Source organism: Macaca mulatta, chromosome 2 (genome assembly GCF_049350105.2).
Source record: "Macaca mulatta isolate MMU2019108-1 chromosome 2, T2T-MMU8v2.0, whole genome shotgun sequence".
In the NCBI taxonomy this organism is placed as follows: Eukaryota; Metazoa; Chordata; class Mammalia; order Primates; family Cercopithecidae; genus Macaca; species Macaca mulatta.
This window is the reverse complement of record NC_133407.1, coordinates 153,850,304-153,875,981: the sequence shown is the minus strand read 5'-3', so window position 1 is coordinate 153,875,981 and position 25,678 is coordinate 153,850,304. Positions and strand designations below refer to the sequence as shown.

General features: G+C 46.0%; 2 protein-coding genes across 26 annotated transcripts in view; one reads left to right on the top strand and one right to left on the bottom strand.

Moving 5' to 3' along the window:
* The first annotated feature begins 4,872 nt into the window (after nt 1–4,872).
* MRPS25 (mitochondrial ribosomal protein S25) lies at nt 4,873–19,335 on the top strand. 3 transcript variants are annotated; one of them, XR_013413376.1, is made up of 4 exons: nt 4,873–5,065; nt 8,445–9,498; nt 13,800–14,503; nt 15,245–15,669. XR_013413376.1 is itself a non-coding variant. In XM_077990477.1 (4 exons), exons 1-4 carry the CDS (start codon nt 4,932–4,934, stop codon nt 18,041–18,043), a joined length of 435 nt encoding a protein of 144 aa, XP_077846603.1. In that variant the 5' UTR covers nt 4,873–4,931; the 3' UTR covers nt 18,044–19,335. The 3 variants fall into 3 exon arrangements, 2 of the variants coding, with proteins under 2 accessions (XP_077846603.1, NP_001244599.1); XM_077990477.1 differs by lacking the exon at nt 15,245–15,669 and adding an exon at nt 17,938–19,335 and having other exon boundaries at nt 8,445–8,551; nt 14,416–14,503; NM_001257670.1 differs by having other exon boundaries at nt 4,905–5,065; nt 8,445–8,551; nt 14,416–14,503; nt 15,245–16,022.
* NR2C2 (nuclear receptor subfamily 2 group C member 2) overlaps nt 18,593–25,678 on the bottom strand; it is a 102,561-nt gene continuing 95,475 nt past the window's right edge. For 17 of the 23 annotated variants that reach the window (XM_028844489.2, XM_077993639.1, XM_077993638.1 and 14 more), the window contains one exon: nt 18,593–25,029. In XM_028844489.2, the coding sequence (XP_028700322.1) occupies nt 24,855–25,029 (175 nt within the window). In that variant the 3' untranslated portion in view covers nt 18,593–24,854. The remainder of the gene's footprint in view (nt 25,030–25,678) is intronic. The other 6 variants (XR_013414270.1, XR_013414272.1, XR_003727417.2 and 3 more) reach the window with 1 other exon arrangement.

Sequence of the window (25,678 nt, the reverse complement as noted above, 5' to 3'; positions counted from 1 at the left end):
GTTGGGGGTGTGTGTGTCTGTGTGCACGTGTGTTACAAGTGAGAATCATCAGATGACATCTCTTTTCTTGATGACAACCATCTGAGTATCAGAATAGTTCCAGCACCTGTGTTGTTTGTCTGGTTAAGGCCTCTGGAAAAAATGCAGGTTACTGGGCTCTGAACAGGGGATAGATACGGGTTCCAGTTCTGCCCTTACTCCCAGTTATTCCTTCATTTAAAACTGGTTAAATGAACAGTTTTACACAGTATAGTACAGATCCCTTAATGATCCTATCATCCCTGTTTCACACTGGAAGAAACTGAGGCTCAGAGATTGAGGAACCTTGTGACTGCCATCTGTGCCAGTCACCACCCCTGCATGACCACATTTCCCTCCATCGGCTCTACCAGCATGCCTGTGAGGTAGTTACTCACTCAGCTGTTCTTCTGACCCTAGATGCAGAAAAGTTAAGAGAGATTAGCCTGGCTTAGGCCACACAGCCAGTCAGTGGTGGAATGAGGGTTTAAATCCAGATCTGCCTGGCTGGCTTTGCCCTCAGTAACAAGTAGCTGGGTCAGGTGGTGGTTTGGTGGTGGTGGGTGCTCAACCATTGTGTCAAGCTCAAAGAGGGCAGAAAAGGGCAATGGGGAATGAAGTTGGGTGCTGCTGAGCTGGTTTCTGATAGTGACTTTACCTGAGTCTGTGAAACAGATCTCCTTAGGGCCTATGTAGATTCTTAAACCAGGAGAGTATAATATGTAGTGCTCACTATAGGCTAGACTGAGTGCTAAGTATTATGCATGGCTTACCTCAGTCTTCCCAACAACCCATTTACAGATGCGGAAATAAGTGAGTGGTGAAGTTAAGCGTGCTTAGGGTTGCACTGCTGGGTTTCTAGCCTAGGTCTGTCTGACTGCAAAACCCAAGCGGCCCTAGATTGTGTTGTATGTGGACACCCATGTTTCTAATGTGGAATGGGGTGTTTCATCCCTAGTAACTGCCTCCAGTGGACTTTTAAGATGAAAAACTTGTGTGTAACTCTTCAGGAACCCTAGTGTAGTTGTAAAAATACTTCAGAAAGCACTTCTGGTTTTGGCTCAGATACATAGAGTTTGAAAGTTATCCTATCCTTACCACAAGAAAAAGCTGGGCAAACCAAATCAATGGCCTTTCTTGGTCCCATTAGAGAGCTGAGTGTGCAAGTCAAACTGCCATCCCAAAATCTGGAGAGAGGTGAGTCCAGAGAGTCACAAGAGTCCAAGATCTGATTGGAGCAGAAGCCATGGGAGCCATAGCTAGTAGGAAAACTTAAATGGTAATTTTGAGGAACTGCTGGAGGTTGAGTGTGGACTAGCATGGGAGTGAGCAACTCCCTCACCTCCAACGCCTTCCTGGGTTTTACTCGACTTGGTTCTCTTGGTGAAGAACTGAGAAAGACCCTCTGGTGGCTCTGGCGGGAAAGGGAGAATCATCTTTGTAACCAGAGCCTTCTCCATAACAAAGCTTATTCCCCAGAGGAAAGCACTTTTTCACAGAGCCTTATCCCATCTGGAGGAGGGCATTTCTCCCATTCCAGCCCCCTCTAGCCTTCCTGGGTCAGGTAAGGGGGTACAAAGGGGAATTAAGAAACACTTGTGAGCCAGTGCGGTGGCTGACACCTGTAATTCCAGCACTTTGGGAGGCCGAGGTGGGCAGATTGCTTGAGCCCAGGAGTTGAAGACCAGTCTGGGCAATATAGCGAAACTTCATCTTTACAAAAAATACAAAAATTAACCAGGCATTGTGGCACGTGCCATAGTCCAAGCTACTCGGGACTAAGGTGGGAGAATTGCTTGAGCCTGGGAAGTAGAGGCTGCAGTGAGCTGTGATTGCACCACTGTACTGCACTCCAGCCTGGGTGATAGAACAAGACACTGCCTCAAAAAAAAAAAAAAAAAAAAAAAAAAAAAAGAAAAAACCTTGTATAGGTCACAGCCCAAGGACACAAGCCCACTAAAATGCTGAGATTTAATCATAAGATTATAGAATGCTTCACCTCCCCCATGTTTTTCCACCATATCAACAGGACTCCAGGATAGTAACAGTGAGTTACAGCTGGAAGAGCTGCAAGACATGGACTCTCTCAGGAGGAATATCCAGGGAAGCCCAAAGGCAAGAGGAGATAAACCAAAGACACTAGAGGAACTGGAAGCTTCTGACACCTACAGCTATGGCAAACATTAAACACAGCTCTCAACTCTGAGTCAGATTAACATAAGTTCTCATTCTAGAGGCTTATTTACCCCAGTTCTTATGGCCCAATAGAGTGGATATTCTACTTTGAACAAAAAAAATTATAAGCATGCTAAAAGGCAAGGAAAAAAAATAAACCCAATAATCAGATGAAACAAAGCAAACATCAGAACCACACTCACATGCTGGAATTATCAGACAAGAAATTTAAAATGTGGTCTGTTAAGGGGTCTAATGGTAAAAGTAAACAACATACAAGAACAGATGGGTAATGTAAACAGAGATAAGAAAACTAAGAATCATGCCGGATGCAGTGGTTCACACCTATAATCCCAGCACTTTGGGAGACTGAGGCAGGCAGATCACTTGAGGTCAGGAGTTTGAGACCAGCCAGGCTAACATGGTGAAACCCTGTCTCTACTAAAAATACAAAAATTAGACTGGGCACAGTGGCTCATGCCTGTAATCACAGCACTTTGGGAGAGGCCAAGGCGGGTGGATCACCTGAGGTCAGGAGTTCAAGACCAGCCTGGCCAACATGGTAAAACCCCGTCTCTACTAGAAATACAAAAATTAGCTGGGTGTGTTGGTGGGCAGCTGTAATCTCAGTTACTCAGGAGGCTGAGGCAGGAGAATCACTTGAGCCCGGGAGGCAGAGGTTGCAGTGAGCCAAGATGGAGCCATTGCACTCCAGCCTGGGTGACAGCGAGACTTTGTCTCAAAAAAAAAAAAAAAAACAAAACAAAGCCAGGCATGGTGGTACGCACCTAGAGTCCCAGCTAAGAGGCAGAGGTAGGAGAATTGCTTGAGCCCAGGAGGTAGAGGTTGCAGTGAGCAGAGATTGCGCCATTGCACTCCAGCCTGGGCAACAGAGTGAGACTTTGTCTCAAAACAAACAAACAAACAAACACCCTAAGAATCAAAAGGAAGTGCTAGAAGTTAAAACCTTAAATGAAAAATGCCTTAATGGGCTTATCAGTAGGCTGTCCACAGCCAAAGATTCAATGAATTTGAAGATAGGTCAACAGAAACTTCTCCAGTAAACTGCAAAGAGAACCCTCATCCCCCTGCCAGAACATTCAAGAACTATGAGGCAATTTCAGAAGACATAAAATGCATTTAAGTTGAATACTAGAAAGAGAAAAGAGTGAAGAAAAAATACCTGAAGCAATAAATGGCTAAGAACTTTACAAAATTAATGAGACACGAAATCACAGATCCAGGAAGCTCAGAGAACTCCAAGCAGGACAAATACAAAACATCTACAGCTCTGCATTACCTTATTCTAACCCGGTAAACCAAACACCAAGAGAAAATTGTGAAAGAAGAAGCTAAAGGAAAAAGCCATCATACCAATAAACATAATTACAGCTAATTACTTGTTTGAAACCATGCAAGCAAAAAAAGAGTGGAGTGAAGTATTTAAATTGTTGAAAGAAAAACACCAGGATTGGGCACGGTGGCTCACGCCAGTAATCCCAGCACTTTGGGAAGCTGAGACGGGCGAATCATCTGAGGACAGGAGTTCGAGACCAGCCTGACCAACATGGAGAAACCCCGTCTCTACTGAAAATATAAAATTAGCTGGGTGTAGTGGCGCATGCCTGTAATTCCAGCTACTCAGGAGGCTGAGGCAGGAGAATCGCTTGAACCTAGGAGGCGGAGGTTGCAGTGAGCCAAGATAGCACCATTGCACTCCAGCCAGGAAGGAAGGGAGGGAGGGAAAGGAAAAACACTAACCTAGAATTCTAAATCTGGCAAAATTACTCTTCAAAAGAGAAGGAGAAATAACTTTCAGATCAAGAGTACTTCAGAAATGCACTTTTTTTTTTTTTTTGAGACGGAGTCTTGCTCTGTCACCCAGGCTAGAGTGCAGTGGCGCGATCTTGGTTCACTGCAATCCCCGCTTCCCGGGTTCAAGCGATCCTCCCACCTCAGCCTTCTGAGTAGCTGGGACCACAGGCGCTGCCACTACACCCGGCTTTTTTTTGTATTTTCGGTAGACATGGGGTTTCGCCGTATTGGGCAGGCTAGTCTCGAATTCCTGACCTCAAGCACTCTTCCCGCCTCGGCCTCCCCAAAGGCTGGGTTTACAGGCAGGAGCCACCGCGCCTGGCCCTAGAAATGCATGTCACCCATAGTTTGTTTGTAAGAAAATTGAGGTCCTGAGTTGTTAAGTGGCTGAACTTAGGAAGCAATTGATCCCAAACCATTTTTTTTTCTTTTGCTAAGAAGTTTAAGTCAATGTCAGAAAGTGCAGTTTGAACTCTTCATGTTAAAGCTGGAGATGTTCAGGGAGAAAAATGGACTTTAGGTTCAATAGAATGTTATCAGCTGATTTGATATCCAAACTCAGTTTTCCTGATTATTTCTTATTGCAATGTCTGACATTTAGCCTATGTAAAAATATTTTCCCGTTAGTGGATGGGGAAATTACTAACTTACAGGACGCGAAAACCTAAATCTTCCAAGCGGAAGGAGTCCTAAAGCGAAGATGCACACGCCGGCTCTCGCCGGGCCAGGTCGAAGGCCGCCTACGAGTCCCAGGGTGCTCCGCGGCGTGCACTGCCCTCCGGGAAGCGTCTCCTGTGCGTCTGCGCGGGAGGTGGAACCTGGCTCTGGGGAGAAGCGGCGTGAGATCCGCGCCGGTTGCTAGCTAGTCCTTCTCGTCGCTGTTCGGCGCGCGCAGTGGGGTCGGCCCCGCCACCGTCGCCGCCATGCCCATGAAAGGCCGCTTCCCCATCCGCCGCACCCTGCAATATCTGAGCCAGGGAAACGTGGTGTTCAAGGAGTCCGTGAAGGTCATGACAGTGAATTACAACACGCACGGGGAGCTGGGCGAGGGCGCCAGGTCAGTCGCAGCCCCGGCAGCCGTAACCTGTTACTCGTGCCAGCCTGCTGGTAACGTGAGGTCCCTAGTCGCGCTGGGCGCCCGCTCAGCCCCGGGGCGGGCCCCCCAGGTCGGCGCTGTTACCCCCATTTTACAGAGGTCGAGACTGAGGCGGACGGCGGGGCCCCCGCCAGGCCGGCTGCAGTCGTGACGAGGTTTGCGGGGCGGAGGACAAGAACCCCCCTCCTAGATCTCCTTCCTCCGGCGCGGTGGGCGAGGCTGACCTGGCGGAGGCCACCGTTTCCCTTGGCCCCTGTGGCCAGCAAGGCAAGCGCTGGGGAGGGGCAGCCGCAGATCCTTTCGGGGTGACGGGAATGACACCCCTGCCCCAGGACGAATCTGAGAATAAAATGAGAGAAATAACAGCTGCGAACACTGATCATGTCTCGCACAGTTCTGAATGCTTCTCGCGCTTTCTCTCTTCTGATGCCTACAGAAACCCCAGCTTACCGCCACTCTAAGGCTGGGGAAGTGCACAGAGAGGTTAAATAACTTGCGGCTCCCCGAGACACCATGGCAGCCAGTGAGCGGTGAGCCGGGCTGTGTGGCCAGGAGTAAGTGAAAGCGCTTCCTTCGGGACTCAAGGTTTGGAAGTAATTAATTATGTCAGCTGTGCAGCAGCAGGCCCTACCCCGACTAGAGGGAACTATAGGGGACGCCTAGGATGTCTTTCAGCTTGGAACAGAGCAGGGACTCATTGAATGGCAGTTGGCAAGTGAAAGGTTTGGATTGACCCTGAGGCCGCGTGCCTTAGGCTCTGCAGGTATGAAGTCTACATTTATTGAGTACCCTCTGAGTGCTAGGCTGTGTGCTGTGTGCTGGGAGTTCAGCAGTGATGGAGGAGACGGCCTTAGCCCGCAGAAACTTTGGGACTGGGTGTATGTTGGATCAAAATGAGGCGTGGAGCACTCCCTGTGGGGCATGGTCCCCTTGGTGACGGACCTTCACTGCATGGCCCTTCAGGAGAGCCGGAAGCCACTTCCTAGCCATTTGCTCTGCGCAGGTGAATCTGAGAACTTGGACCTGCTTGCCTGGAATCAGCTGGCTTGATGGCTTCCTGGAAGACTTGGTCTTGGTCTTAGGGTGAATGGGCACCCAGACACTCCTTCATAACCTACTGCACGACTGTGCACACCTCTGTCCCAGGGCAACTGCCAGGCAGATAATGGGAAGGGGTGGGGGTCTCGATGCGGCCCGCAGCGAGCTGGAGAGCACTTGCCCTACCCGGAGGGCCCTTCACTGTTTGGCACTGTGGGCTCCGTGGAGAATTTCTGATTTGTCAAGAAGCTGAAATCCAGATTTTTATGTAAATCTCTGGCTTTTAAATGGTCAGCCAATCAAAATAAGCCTGTGAGCCTCTTACATTCTCAAATATTTTAATATTCTCTAGGTAAATGGGATATAAAGAACCATTTGCTGTTTCTTTGTTCCTGGTGGTAGGGACTGGCCTGTGCCACCTGTGCCCTCTGTGATCTTGTGCCCATGGGTTGGAGTCTGTCTGCCTTGCTCTGGCTAGCCGCACTCCTCCCCCAATCCCCAGCCCTTGTTTGTTCATGTGCCCTCAGCATTTCAGCTGCCCCACTGGGACCTACCTGCATCCCAGGTGCCTGCGACCGGTACGGCCAGTCTTTGGGTACCTGCTGGGGGGAGTGGGCAGGTGCCTTATTTAGTATCTGAGGGCCAAGTCCCTACTCACCCCTGCCAGGTGTTCTACCCTTAAGAAGTGGCCCCAAGCCTCAGGGTGAATTTGATGGTGACAGAACAGTGTGATGGAAGGCCACACTAACAGCCCAGTTAGACCTGGGTCAGTTTACTTAACTTCTGACCTCAGTTTCCTTACTAATTGTAAAATCCCACCTTCTGGGGTTGGAGAGTCAGGTGCCTAGCAAAGTGTCTGGCATATACAGCAGGTGCCCAACTTAAGGTTCCTGCCATTATTTACTTTCCTCCTGTGTTTCAGCAAGAACCATTTTAAGATCTCTGTTGCATTTCTGTCCTAGTAGTTTAAAGTATGGGACTGTCTCACCTGGCTGTGTCCTGGTTTATTTGTAAAAAGTTCTGTGACGCTGGGATACTCTGCAGTGGGGTGGGAACTGATCAGAGGCTTCCTACGCCCCGGAAGGTAAATTCAGCCTTTGAGCTCCCAGGCCTGTGTGCTGTGGGGGTCTCCAAGGCCTCCATTCCTCCACTAGAGGCAGCAGTTTTCAAGGCTTGACTATTTAATTTGAGTCTTATACCCATATAGTTAATAACATCCTCAGAGAGCCACTTTTTTGTTTGTTTGTTTGTTTGAGATAGGACCTTGCTCTGTCGCCTAGGCTGGAATGTGGTGCAATCACAGCTCACTGGCTCACTGCAGCCTCAAACTTCTAGGCTTAAGCGATCCTCCTTCATCAGCCTCCCAAGTAGTTGGGACCACCGGCATGTACCACTATGCCCAGCTAATTTTTTATTATTTTTTTTATAGAGACAGGGTCTCCCTATGTTGCCCAGGCTGGTATCAAACTCCTGAGCTCAAGCAGTCTTCCTGCCTGGGCTTCCCAAAGTGCTGGGATTACAGGTGTGAGCCACTGCACCTGGCTGAGAGCTACTTGTTGATTTTTTGCTTTAGGCCTTATCTGTGGACTTGTCACTATGGAACGTCTCTCACCACCATTGCTACTTCTCACCCCCAAAACCTCCATACTCTTCCACCCACTCCTCCCAGTATCATTATTCCAAATTTTGTATAGGATGATATTCAGCATTCAGATTAATATTACTTTGTAAATGCTATACACAATTGAGCCAAATAGAATACTATGATTATGCTTTTTTTTTTTTTCGCAAGGCCTTTTGTTTTCTCTGGAGTATAAATCTGTGTTTAAATCTTCTAAGTTTAAAGGTGTTCCTCCACTCCTGAATTGTAAAACTGTTCCCCCATGTGTAAATACATTGGTCTCATTATTTAAAAATTGTGGTATAACCTAGATACGGTGCACACCTGTAAGTATACTACAGCTCCATGAACTGCCACTCATGTTTATACCTTGTCTTCACCACACAAATCACGACGTAGTACCTTTCCTGGTTTCATTTTCAGTGGTGCTTTGGCATTGGTGTTAAGTTAGCTTGCGGTGCAGGTTGGGATACAGATTTCTTTCCCCTCAAATGCCTGCCCAGGGGTCCCCATGCCATTCAGGGAATCTTCTAAGAGGATCCCTGCGAGTTGTTTTTCACAGCCTTTTTGGGTCCTCTGAGAATCTGATGAAAACACTGGACTTTCTCCCTAGAAAAATACCCATGCATAAAATTTTAGGCTAAAAACTGTTTCATAGGTTTCATTTCTTCCCTTTTGCAGGAAATTTGTGTTTTTCAACATACCTCAGATTCAATACAAAAACCCTTGGGTGCAGATCATGATGTTTAAGAACATGACGCCGTCACCCTTCCTGCGATTCTACTTAGGTGAGTGGGGCCCTCGCCATGGTCCAGGGGCCGTCCAGACATTCCTGGAGAGACTGCATCCTTCCTGCGGGAGTGTCAGGACGAGCTGCAGCGCGCGCTGTCATGCTGTGTCTGTGCCTCGTGGCACCTTTGGCTTCCCCATACCTAGGCACTCAGCAGCCACTGAGATCTGGACTCCTTTCCCTCTCCAGCCTCATCTCTTATCCTCTGCCTCGAGGATATAACAATTACACCATGGGGGTAATTGTTCCAAAGTTCCTTGTCACACCAGACTGTGATGCCTTTGCCCAAGCTTGTTTCTGGCCTGAAATCCCCTTTCTACCTGCGTTTGCTTATTTAACTGAAAAAAAAAAAAATTCCTTCAGGGCTCAGTATGGGCACCACTTCTAGGAAGCCTTCCCTGCATCCGAGAGTGACCTCCCATATGCCCCCAGAAGCCCTCTGTCTTAGTGCTGTGCGTGTCCTCTCAGGACTGTGTGCACTTACACGATGCTGTTCATGTTTGGATCAGGCACTAAGTGATGTTTATTCCATTAAGTTTGGCTCCATGCTGGAAAACCAGGAGGGCAGCTGTTCTGGCCCAGCTCTCAGACACTTTGATCCTGAGCAAGTAATAGACCCATTTTAAAATCTGTCAGCTGAAGGCAAAATGTCTGCCATACATGGCTATGAGAATCAAATGAAGTGTAGGTTGGGAAATGCTTCAGGAAACAAAATGACCATGTTTTTTCATTCATTCAACAAATATGTAACACATGTTCCCTAGGACCAGGTGCTGGTCCGGAGGCTGGGATTATATCCAGCAGAGGGAGACAGAGAATGAACAAGTAATTTTAACAAAAGATTAGGGCCAGGCGTGGTGGCTCACACCTGTAATCCCATCACTTTGGGAGGCCGAGGAGGGTGGATCACGAGGTCAGGAGATCGAGACCATCCTGGCTAACACGGTGAAACCCTGTCTCTACTAAAAAAAAAACAATTAGCCAGGTGTGGTGGCAGGTGCCTGTAGTCCCAGCTGCTCAGGAGGCTGAGGCAGGAGAATGGCTTGAACCTGGGAGGCAGAGCTTACAGTGAGCTGAGATCGTGCCCCACTGCATTCCAGCCTGGGCGGTAGAGCGAGACTCCGTCTCAAAAAAAAAAAAAATTAGTGCTGTGGACCTGGCGGTGCAGTGGCTCACCCCTGCAATCCCAGCACTTTGGGAGGCTGAAGCAGGTGGATCTCGAGCTCAGGAGTTCAAGACCAATATGGGCCACATGGTGAAACCCCATCTCTACAAAAAAATATTTAGCTGGTGTGGTGGCATATGCCTGTGGTCCCAGCTACCTGGGGGGCTGAGGCAGGAGGATTGCTTGAGCCTGGGAGGCAGAGGTTGCAGTGAGCCAAGATTGCACCACTGCATGCCAGCCTGGGCAACAGAGTGAGACCTTGTCTTAAAAAAAAAAAAAAAAAAAAGATTAGTGCTGTGAGAAACAGGACAAACAGGCAAGGTTAGAAGGCCGGCCCTGTGGCAGTTTGTGCATGTGAGCTTTGCTTATGTTTTTAAAACCAACCTTATTGAGGTGTAATTTACCTCAGTGTGCTGGTAGTGGCACACCCAAGTAGCACGTGCACCTGGATGGGTACTGGCCGTTGTTATATACCTGTACACTTATGTACATGCCCCAAGATGCAGAATGCCCCAGGACTGCAGGAAGTTCCTTAGTGCCACTTTCTAGTTAATTTCCCTTCCACCAGAGGCAACCCGTTATCCCTTCTGTCACTATAGATGCATTTTGTTTTAGAATGTCATGTAACTAGAATCTCACAGTATGTGTTCCCTTGTGCCTGGTGTCTTTTACTCATGTTTTGAGATTCACCCAGGTTACATGTTTCGTGGTTTTTCCTGTTTCTGGCTGGGTGGTATTCCATTCTGTGAATGTACCACAGCGTGTCCACTCGCCTGTTGATGACTCTTTAGGTTTTTGTAAGATGCCGAGAGAGTTAGAAGTATGACATTTATGAGAGAGAAGACCTTGAAAGAAACCGGGAGAGTGAGGAGGCCAGGCAGGGAAGGTCGCCAGAACCACAGATGAGGACGCAGCTGTGGGAGTGTTGGCCAGCGCAGTGGGACATTCTAGCCTTGTGTTGGGTACTGAAGGCCAGACCCTAGGCCCTGGCCAGGGAGAGTACGGGCTGCCCAAGTGCTGCGCAGATCCCAGCAGTACTCCACAGGGCTCTCAGCTCAGCGGCTCCTCCTGGGAGGTCCTTGCTTGAAGGGAGGTTTGAGCGGCGGCCTCCTGGCTGCCAAGAAGAAAGCTACAGTAAAGGTGCGTGTAGGCTGCGCAGGTCTCTGGACAGAGGCATTCAGGCCTCCTGGGGGTATACCTGAGTGCAACTGCCGGGTCACAGAGCAGCTGTGTATTGAAGGTTCTCAGGCACTGCCTTTCCAAAGCAATTGTGCCGTGTTGCACTCCAGTCACAGGGTGGAGTTCCAGCAGCTGCACATCCTCGCTCACGCTAGTATTGTTGTATTAATGTCCCAGGGCTACTGTAACAATTAACCACCAACTTGGTGGCTTCACACAAATGTATGATCTTGCAGATCTGTGGGTTAGAAGTCCAGCATGGGCTGGAATCAGTGTCAGCAGAGCCTTCCTTTCTGGAGGCTTGAGGTGAACCCACGTCCTTGCGTTTCTTAGACTCCAGTGCCTGTCCACATTCTTTGGCTTGTGGCCTCATTCTACCATCTTCAAAGCCAGCAACCTTGCATATGCAGCCGTCCCTCCATCCTTCCACCTCCCTCTGACCACAGGTCAGGTGCTGCAGTTGTAAGGACACATGGGGTTAACCTGGGCCCGTTGGATGATCCAGGATCCTCTCCCCAACTCAAGGCCCTTAACTTGAATCACATCTGCAGAGTCCCTTTTGCTGTGTAAGGTTCTGGGGGTTAGGATGTGGACATCTCTGGGGACCATTATTCTGCCCATCAAATTGTCTTTTCAAGTTTAGCCATTCCGTTGGGTGTATATCTCATTGGAGTTTTAATTTGCATTTCCCCCAAGTTTCTTTTCCTGCGCTTATTGACCATTCAGATATTTATTTTGTAAAGAGTCTGTTTGAATCTTTTTTCCATTAAAAAAAAAAAATGGGGCCGGGCGCGGTGGCTCAAGCCTGTAGTCCCAGCACTTTGGGAGGCCGAGGTGGGCGGATCACGAGGTCAGGAGATCGAGACCATCCTGGCTAACCCGGTGAAAGCCCGTCTCTACTAAAAAATACAAAAAAACTAGCCAGGCGAGGTGGCGGGCGCCTGTAGTCCCAGCTACTCGGGAGGCTGAGGCAGGAGAATGGCGTAAACCCGGGAGGCGGAGCTTGCAGTGAGCTGAGATCCAGCCACTGCACTCCAGCCTGGGTGACAGAGCGAGACTCCATCTCAAAAAAAAAAAAAAAAAAAAAAAGGGGGGGGGGCGCCACTTTCTTATCAAGTTATGTGTTCTGGGGTGCATTTCCTTTGTCGGAGATAATGTCTCATGACTGTTTTCTCTGTGGCCTGCTTTTCATTTTCTTAGTGGTGTCTTTTGAAGAGCAGAAATTTTAATTTTGATGAATTCAGTTTATCATTAAAAAAAATTTTTTTTAAAGACGGAGTCTTACTGTTGCCGAGGTTGAGTGCAGGTGTGTTCTATCCTAAATTCACTTTTTTCCAGTAGTTTTTATTTTCTAGATTCCTTAGGATTTTCTACATGCACTGTAATAATGTCATCTGCAAATAAAGACAGTTATACTTCTTTTCCAATCTTTTTTGTTTTGTCTTAACTCACTGGCTAAAGTGGCAGTAATATTTTGCATTTCTACTCGCAACGTATGAGAGTTCCAGTTACTCTGCATCCTCAGTAGCACTTGGTATTGTCTGTGCTTTTACAATTTTAGCCATTTGCATATCTTGTTGTGGTTTTAATTTGCATTTTCCTAGTGACTAACTGAGATCTCATCATTTCGTGTGCTTATTGTTAGCCCTTTAAAAATTTTTAGTTACATGTTTATTCAGCGATGTGGTTTGGATCTGTGTCCCCACCCAAATCTCATGTTCAGTTATAATTCCCAATATTGAGGTGGGGTGTGATGGGCCTGGTCCGGTCACCATGGGGGTGGTGTCTCATGAATGGTTTAGCACCATCCCCTTTAGTACTGTGGTTGTGATAGTGAGTTCTCTTGAGATCTGGCTGTTTAAAAGTGTGTGGCACCTCCCCCTTCTCTCTCTTGCTCCTGCTCCCACCATGTGAGACTCTTGGCTCCCCCTTTGCCTTCTGCCATGATTGGAAGCTTCCTGAGGCCTCCCCAGAAGCAGAAGCTGCTGTGCTTCCTGTACATCCTGCAGAACCATGAACCAATGAAGCCTCTTTTCTCTATAAACTGCTCAATCTCAGGCATTTCTTTATAGCAATGTGAGAGAATGAACTAATACATTAAGATATTTCGCCCATTTTATTAGTTGGATTGTCTGAGTTGTAAGATTTTTTTTTAATATATTCTGGATATAAGTCCTTTATCAGATATACACATATTTTCTCCCAGACTGTGGGTTATGGTGTCTTCTGAACTGTAAAATTTTTTAATTTTGATTTTTCAATTTATAGAGTTTTTTTTTTTCTTTTATGGATTATGTTTTTTAATGTCATCTCCAAAATATATTTGCCTAGGTAAGGTCATGACAATTTTCTCCTGTGTTCTCTTCTAGAAGTTTTATAAACGTTTGAGCACTTACATTTAGGTCCCGAATCCATTTTGAGTTTTAATTTTTTTTTCTGAGGTGGAGTCTGGCTCTGTTGCCCAGGCTGGAGTGCAGTGGCACGATCTCAGCTCACTGCAACCTCTGCCTCCAGGGTTCAAGCGATTCTCCTGCCTCAGCCTCCTGGAGTTTTACTTTTTAAAATTTTAATGTTGTGGGTAAAAGTCTAAATTCACTTATTAGCATATAGATAGCCAGTTGTCCCAGTGCCATTTGTTGAAGAGATTATCTTTCTTCATTGAATTATCTTGGTATCTTTGCTGAAAATCATTTGAGCTTATAAATAAGGGTTTATTTCTGGACTCAGTTTTGTTCCATTACAGCGTATGTCTATTCTTTTTTTTTTTTTCGAGACAGAGTCTCACACTGTCACCCAGGCTGGAGTGCAGTGGTGTGATCTCCGCCCAGTGCAACCTCCACCTCCTGGGTTCAAGCAATTCTCCTGCCTCCTGCTATTTTTTTTGTATTTTTAGTAGAGACAGGGTTTCACTACGTTGGTCAGGCTGGTCTTGAACTCCTGACCTCATGATCCGCCCGCCCCAGCCTTCCAAAGTGCTGGAATTATAGGCTTGAACCACAGCGCCCAGCCATATTCTTATATTAGTACCACGCTGTCTCGATTATAGTAATTTCAATTTATTGTAAATTTGAAATTGGAAAGTAAACGTTCTCCCATTTTCTCGTTTTTCAGAATTGTTTTGGCTCTTTTGGGTCCTTTGCATTTCCATATGAATTTTAGGCTTACCTTCTAAGTTTCTACAAAAACACCTCTTGGGATTTTGATAGGGATTGATTGAATCTATGTACATCAGTTTGGGGAGAATTGCCGTCTTAAGAATATTGGGTCTTTCTATCCATAAACATGGAATGTCTTTCTATTAAAATAGCATGCTTTTTTACATATCTAAAGCTTATGCTTGCTCGGGTCTAAAGAAAAATGGAAAAAGGAAGGGTAGTATTATGTATTATGTAAACAAATATATCTATTTTATTATTAAACTGTTTCTGCCACTAAAATCAAGTCCCAAATTACAACTTTCTGAGGCTGAGTGTGCTGTGAGTTCTGTTTCTCTTCTGCCCTGTGCTTTCCGTTTCCAGATTCTGGGGAGCAGGTCCTGGTGGATGTGGAGACCAAGAGCAATAAGGAGATCATGGAGCACATCAGAAAAATCTTGGGGAAGAATGAGTGAGTTGTTTGGTTTGACCTGGAAGGAGCAAACTTCTCAGCCCAGAGAATTTGAGGAAGAAAGGGGTGTGTGGGAAGGGTGTTGAGAGGTAAGATTCTCTGACAGTGAACCCCAGACACTACAAGAGCTGGGGCTGTAGAATCAGTTCTTTCTGATGTTGCTGTTCACCAAATCACGAAACCTCTGTAAGCTTTATCTCCCTTGGCTGTACAGTGTTGAGAAGTACCTCTCTCCCTTTTGCAGGGGACGGGAAGCTGAAATGCAGCTGACTTGTGGCCCTGTGCAGCTAACCCTTCTCTCCTGGGAATCTCAGCTTGGAGCTAGTAGATATCTAGCCCCAGAGCTCCTGGTGACAGGTCTTTCTTTCCATGAATGAGAGGAGACAGAAAGGGAGGGAAGCCGACGAAGTCTGTCTTTGAGAAACCACACAGAGGTCTTTTCAGGCTCCTTTATCCTGTGATTGATTGTCAGCGCTGTGGGCCCCACCTGTGGCAGCAGATAGGCTGACCACACTGCGTAGGCTTGCTCCTGTGGTCTGAGGGGACAACAGCAGGCCTTCCTGCAGTCCTGTCCTCAGGGGCCAGCAGGGAGAGAGGGATAGGCTTTGGCAGTGAGGATCAGGTTAGAAGGCAGGAGATCCAGGTGTCCCTGGTGGATGGTGGGGCTGTCTCAGCTGAGAAACTGCCCTGTGCCTGCCACTCAGTCGCCAATGCTTGGTTGCCATCTGTGCACTTTGGCAGGGAAACCCTCAGGGAAGAGGAGGAGAAGAAAAAGGAGCTCTCTCACCCAGCCAACTTCGGCCCTCGAAAGTACTGCCTGCGGGAGTGCATCTGTGAAGTGGAAGGGCAGGTGCCCTGCCCCAGCGTGGTGCCATTACCCAAGGAGATGAGGGGGAAGTACAAAGCCATTCTGAAAGCCAGTGCCCAGGACTAAGGCCCATGGTCACTGTGGGCTGGGGTGATGGTGTCTGACCAGTGGGAATATTGGAATGGGATTACTCTGGCCCAGGGAAGCCCCTGGTTCTGTCCCTGGAGACTCTGGAAATCCTTTTGCATTAAAAGGACTTTACACACCTGTGTAAAAGGACATGGGAGAGGAGGGTCTGAAGCTGAGCGCTAAATGAATATCCCTGCTCCACTGGTCAATAAAACGCTTCCTAACAGCAGCTTGGTGTGTATCTGGTCCTAGTCAAGAGGAAGGCCTGTGTAGTAGAAAGGCTTTGAGCCTGGGAGGTTAAGGCCACAGCCTGTTGACACCTGTTTTGGTCCTGTGACGCTTTACTGGTCTCCACTGGCTTTGAATCTTCCTCTGGGCCCTACTCTGGAGAACATCAGGGTTGCTGTGGTTGAGTCTGGCTAGCACTGTCTGTGGCTGGCAGTGTGGACACCCCTCCATTCAGTTCCTTGGGTATTTTTCAGAAATCCAAAGGCAACCCTTTGTGCACCGCCTCACTTTTGTAAGTATAATTGATGACCCTTGCCTGCTGGGGAGCCTAGCCATGGGCCAGAGATGGAAGAGCCCCAGTGGCTGACAGGCCAGCCTCACCCAGGCACGTACCTGCTGACTACCTGCTGACTGCCAGCCTGTGGCCCAGCCACTGTGTGCATTAGCAGGGAGGTTTGTAGGCCTTGGAGGAAAGGAGGAGACACCACCTGGTGGCCACATCGGGGCCTGCTAGGGGGATGGTGTCTATAGCTGGTCACCTGGCTCTGCTGGCTCCCTCAGGCCCTGCTTACCAAGCTCTGGAGGCGGGAGTGCTGCATTACTGAGCACCTTCCTTGTTCTTTCCTCATAGGACACTGATGTTACTGTCATTGTAGTTATGCTAAAGTGGAGGTTTCAGCCTCCAGAAGACAGCAGAGCCCTCTAGGGTCACCTTAAGAATAGGTTTAGCAAGGCTGGGTGTGGTGGCTCATGCCTGTAATCCCAGCACTTTGGGAGGCTGATGTGGGTAGATCAGTTGAGCCCAGGAGTTCGAGACCAGCCTAGGCAACATGGCAAGACCTTGTCTCTACAAAAAATACAAAAATTAGCTGGGTGCGGTGTTACGCGTCTGTAGTTCCAGCTATTTGGAAAGCTGCGGTGGGAGGATCTCTTGAGCTTGGAAGGTCAAGGCTTCAGTGAATCATGATCGTGTGCTACTGCACTCCAGCCTGGGCCACAGAGCAAGACTGTCTCAAGAAAAACAATTTTTTAAATAGGTTTAATGATAAAGTGAAGGACCAGTTGGACCATGGCCCCCTAGAAACTCAACCAAGGAGACTTGACTTGTATCTGATACAAGGCGGCAGTGGTTAAAAGAATTAAAAAAGGACGGTGGTGCTTGGAAGAGCAGAACCAAAGTTTTCACTCCTCTACCTACTAGGGCCTTGGCCAAGTCTTAAAGCTTTCTGGGTCTGTAACTGGTTTTGTCTGTAAAATGGGGAAAAGGCTACCTTTTCTGCCACATGAACTAGCCGCCTGGTGAAATGATGTCATACTACAATGTGTTTCATTAACTGTTGGAGATTATCACATTAAATTGAGCAGATTTGGGTCTTTTACATTTGATGCTCAAGTTTGATTCTGTACCAGACCTGTGTTCGGGGTGATGGCTTGTCAGGGGTGGGAGGGGAAGGTGGGCAGAGACTGATGTATAATGGACAGGTGTTCCTTGAGTGACCACAGACTTACAAAGGGAGTGTTTAATTGCAATCTCTGCCATCAGCATTTTGGCTGGGTGGAAAAAGCTCTCCTCCACTCAGAGCCCTCCCATGTCTGCTGGTTTCAGTTCCCCACCCAACTGACTGAAGTCTTGACCTTGCCACTAGCTGCCGGGGCATTCTACTTGGCTGCAAGGGCTCTTTAGAAAGCACCTAGTTCCTTTTGGCTTTCATCTGCAGTTTAGGTCTCCATAGCTAGTGACACAGAAAGCCTTATGAGAGTATTCCTTTCCTCTAGGGCCCAAAGAGGCTACTCACCAGCAGGAATGTCCTGAACCAAAGGAGTGGTGACCCTTCTCTAGACAGAATAAATGTCTGGTCCCTAATGGGACAGAAAACTAGGGTTTGAGTTCAGGCTTGACACAGGAGTGATGGGCAGTAAGGTGGACAACCCAGACCCAGAAGGGACATGTGTGGAGACAGCAGCATTCCTGTGGTGCAGTTACTGCTTGTGTGGCCAGCTTCACAGGCAGCAGATAATTTGTGGAAGTAACATTATTTTCTTTTTTTGTCCCCTGTAGGCTACTTGATCCTGGATAGTTTCTCTTTAAACCTTTGTCTTTCCCTATTTTGTTTAGTAGTGATGAAAGATGGGTTTAAAATATACAGAAATGGGAGAAAATTAGAGAAAATATGAAGATTTTATAATTTATACATGTTCTTAATTTTATTTGCACAAGCAGTGTTCACAGCCTTATTTTTCTGAAGTGACCACTTTTATTCTCTTTGAGGCACTACCTGGCAGCACCATCTAAACCTGTATCTGCTGTGGTCCCAGTTACTCAGGAGGCTGAGGCAGGAGGATCGCCTGAGTCCAGGAGGTTGAGGCTGCAGTAAGCCATGACTGTACCACTGCACTCCAGCCTGGGTGACAGAGTGAGGCCCTATCTGGCTGCCAGTGAGTTCTGTTGTGCATCAGACTTTGGACCTCAGAATTTTCACCTGGAACATGAGAGGTCAGATGACATAATGAGTACGTTCTAACTTTTGAAACTTCTGGAGCTTATTTTTACTCTTGATAGCACGTATCCTTAAAGAACAAGCTTGTCAGTTTAAGGCCTGTCTGTAATGGCATCTGGTGGTCCAGCAGCCTAACGGTGCTCTGCTCCAGAAACATCTGTGTGGCTTCCCTACCCCTACACCAAGGAGCTGCCCTGCTGGGTGGATGTAAAGACTGTTCTGCCAGGGTTTCCCACTAAAGGTATTAACAAGTCACGTGGACCACAGAGGGCCCAATCCCCCTTGGCCGCTAAGGCTAAGGTTGGAGCCGGAGAGCTGTAGGGACCGGACCACCAGGATGCTTCATCTCCACAAAGGAGAGTGCCGCGCTGTCTGGGGGCCGGGCGTCACTACTATCATGAAGAAAAATGAGGAGCAGGATGCATGTTAGTCTTTAATTCACTTTTAATAGTATAAACCTCATTTAGGTAGTAGTATTAAGCCACAACAATAATGCCACATTGAAATAGCATTTAATAAAATGCATAAAGCTAATTCATGCACTGCAATACTCTATATACAAACACAACAATGCAAATTCTTCTTCAAGACTGAAGACATTGATTAGATATAAAATTCAGTTTAAAAAGAACATGCTATTTTTTAAATGCCATCACATAAACAAAGTGATTTCACAGGGAGAAGAAAGCTGTATAAAGCTACAGCTTTCAACAGGTTTTAAACCTGGCATTAAAATGTAATGGCAAAACCAATATTTTCTATGTTGTGAAGGGCAAAGGTTACAGAAACGGTCCCAAGAAAATCTAACACCCAAATTTTCCTTTGATAGATAAGATGCCTTTAAAAGGGCTGGTAATGCAGTTGCATTCTAACAGAGAAGTCCAAACTACAGGTAAAAACTACGGCTTGTACTGTGAAAAATGTGCAGCTTTTCAGTTATAAAACTAGTTGAACACTGGTTTATAAGACAATCCGTAGAACAGAGAGACTGTAGAAAAATATTCCAGCACTTGAGTTGTGTGTGGCAGCAGCATTTGAGTCCATGAATGCTATGGTCGTTAAAATAACTGATTATACTTTCCTAAAGAAAAGCCATTTTTTAATGCAAAGTCTACTACTTCCAAATGTTATTCCAAACATTAAATTTTAACAGTCTATCAATCAATAAATGTTGAACATTTTTTTCTATTTTGCATGTATAAATATCAAGACGCCAAAATTATTTATAGCTGGGCATTAAAAAACCTGACATTTTTCTCCCCCCAAAGATACTTTTCTTAAGCTCACACTTTGTTTTTAGACTGCTGTTAAGATAAATAGCCCCAAAGGAAACTTTTTATTTTAATTCATTTAGAGACTGTCAAGTTTCCAATTGCATTTTAACTAGAAAGCCACTTTCAATAGCGTGATTGTCACGACAGGCTGTAACAGGGAAAGGTCGCACAATCTTGTGGGATGAGGCCAGTGAAATAGAAGCTTTCTCTACATCAAAAACAGGGAAGCTGAAAGCTAAATGACCCACCATCTCACAAAAGGCACTGAGTACTATGGTCTCATAAAGTGTTTTTAAAACATTTTGATAACTTATTTTAAAAAGAAAAAGAGTAACCTGTGGATTATGTGAGTTTTTGCAGTGATCCAGTGATTCTTTCCAGCAGGCCCCTGCTTCCCAGTTCTATGAGCAACTACTGCTGGGCCAGGCCCTGGCTCTCGAGGGCTGAGTTTCAGTTTAAGGCCCGATTAAGGGGGAAAATTCATCCGAATAGACCTGGACAAGGAAAATTTGGTATCTGTAGCTTTTAAGGGCACATACATCCATAATAAAATGCAATTCTTATCTGAAAATTTAAAATCATAATTTATAGAAACGAGTTAAAGTCTGTGGATTTCATTCACATGCTTACTGTTAAGAGAAGTAACTTGCTATTTGTAGCTTATATGCCGCAAAAGTTAGCCATCAACATCCATGCTTAGTTTTAAAGAATAATACTTGGTAGGTTGTTTACTTTTAACTGGGGATAGAGAGATGGAAATTACTATTTGTTCAGTCACAGGACAGTGCCCCAAATCTTGCTGACTGAGCACAGAGCAAGCCTGGGAAATTATTACCATCTTTGGGAGTCAGGCCTCACTGACACAGACCGTTCTGAATCTCTGACCGTGACGCCTGTCTCTGGGCTACTCAACAGAGCGGAATAGCTGGGAAGGCTGACGGCTCAACCCAACTGCCAAGTCCCTTCCAGGTAGTGCCATGAACAGGTGCACGAAAAGGTTAAAAATTCCCACGTAGTTTTGGATATTAAGATAAACTGTCTTCCAGCTTCCTGGCTCTTGTCTGAACCTGGAGAATACAGGGAAATGTCACCCTGTCAGAACCTCTTCTGCCTGGAATTCTTCCTTTTGCAGAGTGGAGATTCTGACTTCATGGCCCTTCCCAGGCAGGCTCACCCAAAGGAAAATGGAGTGAAGAAAATCACCAGCAAATCTTCCCTGCTGAGGGACCTTGCAACACCCACATTAGTTTACATTAGCAACTTTATCAAAAACTCTCTTTAGAACATAAGGAAAGTCTGGATACATGTCTGTATACATAATATACATCTATGTACACATACACACACTATATACACTGTACATAGAGAGAGGATATAAACACATGTACATTCATTGAGTCTTACAGCCTAAAAACCTGTACACGCACGACGCTGCTGAAGGGACCCAGGGCCGGACATGCGAAGTGCACGCTGGTGGGAGGCACACAATGAGAAGGTCCAAACCCTGCGTACAAAAGACCCAAACCAACCCTGTCTTGATGAGAGGCTGGCTTTAAAAATTTACATCAAAGTTAAGACATTTTCAAAGAGCCACATAACCGAGAGAATGGAAGCTGGATAAAGGAAGCACATGGGGTGTCTGCTCTGCTGGCTCAGGCATTCCCAGGGCCTAGTGGGCACTGCCCTCCCTGGGAGAAAAGTGGCTATCAGATGATGAGACTTTCCATGACCTGGACTAAGAGAAGAGTTAAAATGTTACCAATGACCCCATTGCACGTAAAGTCATTTACACTAGAAAGTGGGCAACAAACTTCCGGACTCCAATGAGATCAGGTTCCAGAACATGGATGTACAGACATGGCATGAACTACTGATTGTGGCCAGGGGCTGGAAGCCCTGCAGAGGGCGGGCTGTGAGCAAGAGTGCTCTGCAGGAAATATCCTCAAAGGACTATGAAAGTAAAAGCACTAGAAATAGCTAGAGTCCTTAGAACTTTTTGTTCCTTGCCGTAACTATCCCCCAAACAAGACAGCTAAATACGTGTGTAGCGTGGATATTGCCTTGAGATTAGGGAGCCAAACGCATCCACTGTTACCACCATGGCTGGTGTCCTAACTGCCTCAGAAGAGTCCACATTCAATACTGACAATGACAAGCTAAAAATCAGTCCCTCTTGAGGGCAATTACACATCTTAGAAGTGACTATACCTGAAATTAAATATAAAGCCCAGAACAGCAAAAGAACCTCAAACCACAGCCTTATGGCAAGGATTAGACAATAAATAATGTAACCCCTCAGGACACACATAGAAATGTCAAATTAGGAGAGTATGGTAGGTAACATACTTCCTTAAAAACACCTTCCAGGAGTAACTTGAAAAGTATTACTTGCTCAACTAATTTGGTCTTTCAAAAAATCTCTTCCTGTCCTGTTTTACGCTAATGTGTAATGATCTCCACCATTTTCAACATCTATCTGTCTTAACCCAACATTATATAAGATACTTCTGGAAAAGAGTCCACTTAACTAAGAGGTGACAGCATGTGTCTGTCCCACCTCTCTGAGCCAGCTACCTCTCCTCACTGAGGGAGGAGCGGCCAGGCCAGTAGAAGAGGGAGCATGACATGGCTCCGTGGAGTTCAGCAGCCAGAGGACAGGTCTCACTTCATGAAACCCAAAGTTTCACAAACTGCTAACAAGGGCTATAAGCCCTGTGAAAGCTGGAGCCCAAATATTTGGTTTGCATCTCTTTAAGTAATTCTTGACTTTGGGCTGACTTTCCTTAACCAACCTGATGGGAGATGAAATGGACCTGCAGTCAAAGGCTTGAAATGAGTTCAAGCAACAAGAATTCAGGTTATGCGGACATGATCCTTAAAGAAAAGGCCACTTCAAAGTAAAGCCAAGAGGATCTCAGAAACCAACCAAGAGGTGTTCAAAGCCAAAACAGTCCCTGGAATCAGCCATCACCAGCAAAGGGACTGAAAGAGCAGGCCCAGGTTAGAATCAGCACCTTTCCAAGCAAAATCATGTTTTCTGCAAGGCTGTTTCAGCAGAGCCCAACACTTCCTCATCCAACGTGAGTCTAAGAGGCCTACTGGCTGCCACTGAATGACCTGGGAATGAGAGGAGGGGCTGGTGGAGACCTTTTCACCAACACCAAGAACTGGGATCTGAAAGCTATTATGCTTGTATTCCCAGGGAACTGCAACATGGCCCTCATGGTCACTCTCAAGAATCAAAATGACGGAAGGCAGGCAACAATCTGTGTTAGAGGCACGGCTGAGCTTCAGAATGCCTGCTACTAAAATCCTTCACAAACAAGAAATGAAACAAACCTGCCCTAATTCCATTGTCTCAGCTGGTTTTTTGTCTTAATTTTGAAACTGAAAACATCAGGGTTAGAAAAGTAAAAAATTACTTTAAGCTGGCAAAATTAAATCCTTCCCATCATTTTATAATGGCCACCCCCACTACTCCCCAAAATTTGTTGCCACGGCAAGAATTATAAAATGATATAATTAAATCCAAATAAGAATTTAGAAGTTGGAGACACTGTTCTCACTTACCCTACTAACAATGACTTGCATAAAGTGCTGCTAACCCTTCAGGATCAAGCATCCTGTTCTGCCTTGAGCCTGCGGCAGCTTCCATTCTGTCCAGTGTAGCTCCACAGGGGCATCTGTAGCTGGCTAGACTGCACCCCTGTGGAGCACATGTGTGGCACCAGCCTCAGCCAGATCAGAGCCCCTGTGAGGCAGGGGAGTGTCCAGGGATCTTTTTGGATATCATCTGATTAACAAATCAAGAGGGGCAAATTTAACCCAACAGGGTGTATTTTCTTAATCTGGACTATTTAAAAAGAAAAGACAAGGCAATTGACCTGGTCTTCCACATGCCACTTTTCTCAAACAGAAATAGCTTGCTATACATTCACATCCATGGGAATTTATGGGTGTTTGCAGTTAGACATAACTGCCTTTTAAGCACGTATTCTGTTCTTGCTATAAACTCTGGTTGCTATAATTTATGAGGAGAAAGACTATCACCGTGGAAATTAAGGGTTGTTTTTAAGGAGCAAGCAGTCTGCATTTAAAATGCTCCAGGGTAGTCGGCAGGCACACACCTGGGGGAACCAAAGTGCACAGAGTGCTGGGAACATTAACAGACTTGCCAGCAGAGATGCCAAGTCTACACACATTTTTAAAATCTCTGGTATTTAAGGTCAACAGGAAGAAACTGTCCTGAAACCTTCCATCCAGCTTTACCAAGCCCTGACCACTCTGGCCAGCCCCACAGTTCTGATGGAGCTGCAGAAACACAAGTCCTTTTCAAGGGGGCATTTGGAGTGGAAAGCCCTGGGAAGGTAACCCTCACACTCCAAGGCCACACTCTCCATCTGGACAAACACGCAAGCACCCCCAATTGTATTGGAAGTACTGTCAAGGGCTCAAAATGCCCACCTTGCGCTTTCTGGTCACAAGGCTCCATCTGCCATGAGCAGTGGATGTGACTTGGGGATGTTTTCACTTGCTGGAGGAATTGTACATCTCATTTGGCAGTTAATGTCTGACTAGTTGCAATCCAATTCAGATAACCAGTCATCAGAGGAGAACCCCAGGTTCTAGAGGAGTCTGCAGATGCCCATCAGAGACCAGGACCAAGTAGTCAGGGAACCTGACAAGTGTCTGCTCTATGGCTAGAAGCTTCTGGACTGGGTCACCACCGACTGTGCTACCACACGCCCACTTACTGCATGATGCAAATGAGCCACGTTTCCATTCACAGAATTCAGCTCAACTCCACAACATGTGCACACAATTAGGAATGATGCCTTCTTTTCTTAAACATAAATGATTGTCTCCTGTACCCTAGTGAGTTTTCACAGAAACCATTAGCATTTCGGCAAAAGACATATACAGTTTTCCATTTGCCCTGCCCACAGGCAAGATGTTGCTAACATTACACATTGATAAGTGCTTAGAAAGTGCTAATATTATTACCCTGGTAATTAGTATCTATAATTCCAAGGACATTTTTTATATATATATACACACATACTATTCTCTTAGGTTCTTTCAGTTTTCTTTAATACTAGTCTCTGACGTTATAAAACCTTTTTTTTTTTTTTTTTTTTGCCCTTTGAGAATTTCTAAATACAAATTGAGTTAAAAGATTGCTCCAAAATCTGCTGCTTCATCAAAAGGCATTAAAACATTTCTTATGTCAGGAAAGGATCCTACTAGTCTTTTCATTGCCATTGTCTGGGATTAACAGATAAGAAGAAACCAGACAGGAAACGGCTAACATATGGAAATATTTGCACATACCAAAATACCACTACTTTTCTTTTCTTTGTATGTGAACGGTCCCGGTAGGATTCTGTTGCTCCTTGGCAGATGTGTGGTGTGTACTATAGACTGGCTCCGGTGATCTGGCCATTATACTCTGCTGTCTCCATCTTGAGGATGTAGGGGATTATGCTGTCTATCGAAACATTGCCAATGAGGCCAGTAAAAAAAAGTTCTTCTGTTATGTTGGAGCTCATCAGCCTGAGTGCCGGCAGGCGAACGAGGATCCGGGCCAATCTGTAAAAGGGAGCGTCATTAGAAAAGGAGACTGTTTGATGCCCTTCAACCACAGCTCAGCACAGGCTCCTGGGGCCCTGTCTGTATTGCACAGAATCAAACCAAATGGATCCACCATCCACCCACCTCTTTTTTCTGATTTCAACAGTTCCTCTAATAGAAATTTATCATGAGAAAAAAACCAAACGAGTACAAAATGTATGTACAGATATGTTCCCTTCACTCTTGTTTATTCCAACTCTCCTCACCCCCACCGAAAAGAGAAAACCTGGAAATTCATCAACAGAGGACAGGTTAAAATAAACTAGGAGTCTTCATATGATGAACTGCTAAAGACTCATTTAAAAAACGATAATACAAATCTGTATTTACTGATCAGGAAAGACATCCATGACATGTTGCTCAATAAAAATTTAAAGGAGATTATAAAACAGCAAGTATAGATGTGTACATAAAGTACTGGGAAAATGTCCACCACAATGCTAACAGTTGGGCTCTAGGTATTGGGATTTGAGGTGATTTTTTTCTTATTTTTTGTACTGCCCTAATTTTCAGTGTCCCTTTAGCATTATAAATAAAGCAGTAAAATAGCTTTCATTTTGAAGAAACTTGGGGTGGAGGGTGCACCACGACACTGCCCTGGAGGGCC